This window comes from Sturnira hondurensis, unplaced genomic scaffold, assembly GCF_014824575.4.
Source record: "Sturnira hondurensis isolate 20B ecotype Veracruz unplaced genomic scaffold, ASM1482457v3 Scaffold0014615, whole genome shotgun sequence".
Taxonomy (NCBI): Eukaryota; Metazoa; Chordata; class Mammalia; order Chiroptera; family Phyllostomidae; genus Sturnira; species Sturnira hondurensis.
The window spans coordinates 669,112-675,111 of record NW_028087246.1 but is presented as its reverse complement, the minus strand read 5'-3'; the positions used below and the strand labels follow the sequence as shown (position 1 = coordinate 675,111).

The 6,000-nt window shown below is 57.5% G+C and overlaps 1 protein-coding gene across 1 annotated transcript in view; it reads left to right on the top strand.

The window, feature by feature from the left end:
* The first annotated feature begins 2,218 nt into the window (after window positions 1-2,218).
* Window positions 2,219-6,000, top strand: part of EFHD1 (EF-hand domain family member D1) — a 38,729-nt gene continuing 34,947 nt past the window's right edge. The window contains exon 1 of the mRNA XM_037063511.1: window positions 2,219-2,675. Coding sequence (XP_036919406.1) covers window positions 2,371-2,675 — 305 coding nt within the window. The 5' untranslated portion in view covers window positions 2,219-2,370. The remainder of the gene's footprint in view (window positions 2,676-6,000) is intronic.

Sequence of the window (6,000 nt, the reverse complement as noted above, 5' to 3'; positions counted from 1 at the left end):
CTTAGCCCAGTTATCCAAGAGGACGGCCACCGGCCACGCGGGGCTGCTGGGCGCTGCAGACGTGGCTCATCCGCATTGCAATGAGCTGTGAGTGTGAAGTACGCCCTGCTTTTTGAAGGCTTGGTATGAAATAGGTGAATGCAAAGTATCTCGTGAATGTTTCCATATTGATTACGTGTCAGGGTGATGGTATTTGGCATGTAATGGGCTAAAGACAATACATTAAAATGAATTTCACTTGTTTTTCTTTCTTTTACTTTTAAAAATGTGACTACCAGAATATTTCAAATACAAAATCACACACTTTCTAGTTCTGCAGGCTAGCACTTTTGGACTAATTGCTTCTGCCTGGGTGAGTGAATGAAGGACAGATGGACAGAGGCTGGGGTTCCTGAAGAGAATGGCCCTGATTGCCAACTACAGCTGACCTTGAACTAGGTGGGGGTTAGGGGTGCCAACCCTCTTGCAATTGAAAATCCATGTGTAACTTTTGACTCCTCCAAACTTAGTTACTGTTGACCAGAAGCTTTGCCGACAACATAACCAGTCGATTTACATGTATTACATGTATTATATGCTATATGTTTTTATAGTAAAGGAAGCTAGAGAAGAACTTATCAAGAAAGTCATAAGGAAAACACATGAACTGCATTTATTAGAAAAAATCCCTGCACAAGTGGGCTGTGCAGTTCGAACATGTGTCGGTCAGGGGTCAGCTGTGTTGCCCTTCCACGCAGAAAGAATGGGAGAGAGGGGAACAAACTCAGCGGGCGGAACCGAGAGTGGACCGACTTGGCACTGGGGGGAAGGACTCCCAAGGGTGGGAAGAAAATGGGATGGGGATTATTTTCTTAAGGCCAGGCCAGGGGACCCTAGGGTGGTGGGAGGGCCTGGCTTTCCCACGCTGTACCTGCTAAAAGAGAAAGGTGAAAACCCCCATTTAGAAAATGCCCGAGGATTCCCTGCAGGGTTTCCCAAACAGAAACCCGAAAAGATCTGAAATTTGCCCTCAAGGAGATGTCCCTGGAGAAAAGGAAGAAGTCATGGAGAGCCTTCTGGAAACGTCTGTAGGGGAAGAGTGGGAAGAGAGGAAGGTGGATGCTGATAAGAAGGGGGGACTTCTCCAGCCTCCATGTGGGTCTGCTCTGAGCCCCGGGTTTGACACCCTCATATCTGGCTGGTCATGGTTTCCCTGTCCCCGTCCCAACAGGGGGCGTGTCCTTGCCCGGTTATCCATCCAATCCAATTGTTCAGTAGGGATGTTAAAAAGATCGTATTTGATCCCTTTCTTTCTAAACTTAATATTTTCACTAATACCTTAAAAAAAGAATAACCCGCCCCTCCCCCGCTAGATAGACCCTTACAGGTGCTCACAGCTCCTGCAGGACCCGCCTCTGCGCAGACGCACTCGCAGCGAGGCGCCCCCAGCCGGGCGGGCTCGCAGGCGCCCAGCGTCCGCCGCCCCAGAGGCCGCCTGAGCAGAGTCGCTCCGGGCAGGGGCGGGTCTGTGTCTACAAGACCTTTCTCAGCGCTCGGCTGATGCAACGCCACCCGCATTAGCCTTCCTTAGGGAGCATGACGACGGTTCTTGTTTTCACCCTCTCGTTGAAAATGCCGAATTGCTTTTTCAAGTTAAAGCTTCCTTTTCTTTTCCTTCCGCGTGTTTCGCAGAAAAAGCCGGAACCCCTGAAGCTGCGCGGGGGTCTCTTCCGGGACAGCCACAAGTTTCATCGCGCTCCTGGCCCTCTTTTCGGTTTGCTTATTTGTTTCTAATATTTTCGGTGTGTTGTGCAAACATTTCTTTCCCAGCGTGTTTGAAAAGCAGCTCCCCCGTCCCGCTTCCCTGCGGGTGCCTCCCACCCCCAAACCTCGGAGCCCATGGGTGCCACCATGTTCCACGCTCGGAATCGGAGTGGTGGGGGCACGCGGGTGACACCGGGGCCCTTGGCTCCCCCCACCCCTGGCCTGTCTGGGCCGCAAGCGCCTCCAGTCGGGGCATTTCTGGGGGAAGAGAAAGGAACCGCCCGAACGGTCGAGAAAGTTTTCCCCGCTTCGGCGCCCCCGGAGCGGGGCTTGGCGGTGAGGTCCCAGTTGGTCAGAGGTCCGGAGCCTCCGGGAGGGGCGAGCCGGACAAGGTCCCGGACAGGCAGACACCTGTGGCCTCCGGCGAGGCGGGCGGTCTCCAAGCCCTGGCGCCTCCTTAAAGCCTCGGCTCCGCCCCGCCCTCCCCCGTCCCCTCCGGTGGTTCCACCCAACCGCCGGGTCCCCCCCACCCGGGCAGAGCGTCGCAGAGCCGCGAGCCCGTGAGGAGCTCGCCGCCCGCCCAGCCCCGCGCCGGGTCTTGAGTTCTCGCGTCCCCGACCCGCCGCTATGGCCAGCGAGGAGCTGGCACGCAAGCTGCAGCGGAGACTGCAGTGGGGGCAAGCGCAAGAGTGCGGCCCGGAGTCCGCATCCCGCGCCGCCTCTGCGCTGGAGCCCGCGCCTGAGCCGGAGCTGCCGGCCAGCGCGCCCACCGCCAGCGCGCCCGATGCGGAGCTGAGCGCCCAGCTGAGCCGACGGCTGGACATCAACGAGGGCGCGGCGCGGCCCCGCCGCTGCAAGGTCTTCAACCCCTACACGGAGTTCCCGGAGTTCAGCCGCCGCCTCATCAAGGACCTGGAGAGCATGTTCAAACTGTGAGCGCAGCCCTGCGCCGTGCGCCCCGAGTGCCCCGCGCCTGGGACCTGGGAGGGAGAGAAGAGGGAGGTGACAGTGGGTCGGTCTTTCGGGCCGGGGGTCCCGGCCCCGGGTCTGGGGGAACAGGGCAGGGTAGTGCAAGGGTGCCGCGGGTGCCCTTGGCGACGCTCCCGACCCTGCGCGTCCGGAGTCTATGCTGGCGCGCGCGCGTGGGGACCGGACCGGGCTGGGGGCACCCGACAGAGCAGGACGGGTAGACCCAGCTCGGCAGTTCCCCTGGGGCAGCCGAGCCGGAGTCCTGCGTTCCCGGACTCCGGGGCTCCCGGGCGGCCACCTCGGCTCCTGTCCCCTCTGCCGGGCTGGTTCCGAGATTTGCTCAGAGCACAACTTCTAGGAAACCGAGACGCGCCGCGCCGCACCTGCCAGCTTTTACCTCCCCAGGGAGAAATTAGCCCCGTTGTCCTTTATCTTTTAAAATAAAAGGGGAAAGTTATCCTTGGCTGTCCCGCGGGGTCCGAGGGACCAACAGAGGCTGAGAACTGGGAGCTGCTTAAATTCTTCGCAGAAGATCAGGACGTTCCTGGATCAAGCAGGTCCCGGGAGCTTTCCGGGGCGTCGCCTTGTCTGTTGGCGCCCGTCGGAACCAGACTGGGCCTCTGGCAGCGGGTCCCTTGGGGGCTCATTCCTGTCCTGCTGGGTAGGCCCCATCAGGCGGGAAGTCGGTGTAGAGAGCCCCCACTAGTCCGGCCTTGTAGCCTGGGGGGCCCCCAGGGCCTCTGTTTCCTCATCTGAAGAGTGGGGGCAGTAGTCATTCCTGCCTTTCAAGGCCACGAATTATGTTGCACACCGTAAACTCCTAACCGAGCTATTAATATTATTTCCAGAATATAGCTGAGACCAAAAAAATGCCTGGGCGGGGGGGGGGGGGGTCGGGCAGCGGAGGGCTGCCGGCCAGGTCATGCTTGGGGCGTTTTTAAAAGTGCTTGGAATGTTTGTCCTCGGCGCGGAGGTTCTATTTAAGGGCGCTGTGTGGCCGGCGCTGTGTGCCAGGGCCTTAGCCCCTGTCTGAGGCTGGGCTGTTGTCCAGACCGGCCACTGTGGGGAGGTCAGCAGAGACTGGCACCCGGAGGCCACCCTGCCTCCCCGGCTCCCCTGACACTCCGACTTCCCAGTCCCTGGCTTCTAGGCACTGTCCTCTGGTGCTCACACCTGGGCTGCCACAGGGGGTGGGGGGGGGTAGGGGAGGGGCTAGATTGGGCGATTGAGGGAGGTTGAGTTGGGGCACAAGAGTGCGGGCAACTGGGGCAGAGGTGGAAGAACAATGGGGTGGGTGGTTTGTCAAAGCCCGTTGGATTTGTTTGGGGTTGCACCTTCCGTGGGAGGACCAGCAGGCCCCCAGTCCAGCTGAATTTGGGGACCTTCAGGTTGCTTTGCGGTACTTTGAGTTTCATTTATTTATTTGTATTACTGTGGTTTTTTTCCTGCAGAAAGGTCTTTGAGAGGAAGAGTAACAAAGGGAGTTCCCACAGTACTGAGGGAGTGGAGTCAGGTATGGTTGGATCTAGGTGCTCAGATGATGCCAGCCATGCTTAGTTTCTCTTTTTTCTTAAGCCAACTACCTCTTTTTTTGCCCATGTCCAAGACCACCCCCTAACCCTACCACAGCCCTGAACTTCCAAAAACTCAGCATCCTTTAATTGAGCTCATTGGTTTTCCCTGAAGGTGTTTCTCCCAGTTTCCCACACCTGGGAGGCAGCCAAAACACTCACTGCCTTCCCTACCCAACCAGTGTGAGGGGCTCCTCTGGCTGGGAGATGTTGTCACTTGGATGCCTCTAGTTTTAGTGTTCACCCACCCTCAGTGCCAGGACTATGGCGGTGGCTCTAGTGGAGGGACACACCCCTCATCTTATGCTGCAGGCAAATCCCCAAATGCCAAGCTCCACAGCATTCTTCCCAGGTGGGAGGGGCCCTGCGGCCTGCCCCAGCCCGAGCAAGGGCACCAGGGTGCAGGCGGCCCCTCTGGGCCAACAGGCTGAGGCAGAGAAGGTCCAGAAGATCCCAGAGCTGACTGGCCACTCAGAGGGGCCTCGAGGGGGCAGGAAATCAGGGGGTGGCAGTCGGTGCTGCTCTGACCGCTGCTCTGACCTACTGATCACAGGCATGGCAGGGCTCTGGGCTCTCCCTAGATAGGCACGTGGTCACTAGTCATCCTCACCCAGTGTGACTTCATCTTAATTTATTCCATCTGCAAGGACTCAATGAAAGTCACATTCGAAGGAGGTTCTGGATGGCCATGAATTTGGGGGAACCCTATTCAACCCATCCTGGGGGTGAGCAGAGATGCCCAGACCCTGGGGCATCGTGACTGTCTCCTCTCCCCTCCTGGGGGGTAAGGGGCAGGTCCTTCCAGGGAGGCTCTTGGAAGGCTCTCAGATTTGGAAAGGTGAGACTCAGAGGGGGAGGGAGGGAGAGAGAGAAACCTCGGTGTGTGGTTGCCTCCCACACACACCCCGTACTGGGGACCTGGCCTGCAACCCAGCATGTGCCCCAGCTGAAAATCGAACCCAAGACCCTGAGCCACACCAGCCAGGGCAGGAACGTCAGACTCTTAACCAGCTTAGGTTATCTAAGTGAGTTAGGCGTGTCAGAGACCTAACTAAAGCCGGAATGATCCCACCCCCAACAGAAGGGGCATCAGGCTTTCCAAAGCCCAGTCCCGACTCGGATGGAGTCACCGTCGAAGTCCAATGATGAAGCCACGCCCACAGAGCCCCCACCCCCACTGGTGCCCACGGTGCAATTACTTTCAGCAAGAATTTCACTTTTAATCAGTTTCTAGATCCCGATTCTGATGTCGCCTCCGAGTTCACTTAGAACCTGACTTGACCGGTATGGAGCGTGCTCACTCTTTTTGTTCGGGGCCAGATGGGTTTGGGCAGATACTCCCAGACGGGCTTTGATCTCAAAATGTGATTGCTCGTATTGAAAAGGATTTTGCCTGGGGATTTCTTACATTTTCAAGATTAAAAAAAAACACAACCAAACCTGGATCCTTCCCAGCCTGTGAGCCTGTTGGGTTCTGGGGGTGGGGGAGCTCATTGGTCTTTGTATCCTGGCTCCTCAATGGCGAGTTGTAGGAGAAAGAATTTTCTAACGAGTGTGGGAAGCCAGAGGCCGAGGCAGCCCCGCCAGAGAAAGTTCCCTGTCCTGTCCAAGTGTGTTACTGGATAGCCTGCGCCAACAGAATAGTGGCCTGATTTTCAACGCAGGGTGAGAAGGTGCAGAAGAAACTGGCTCTGCAGTGCGTGTCCAGAGCTGTAAC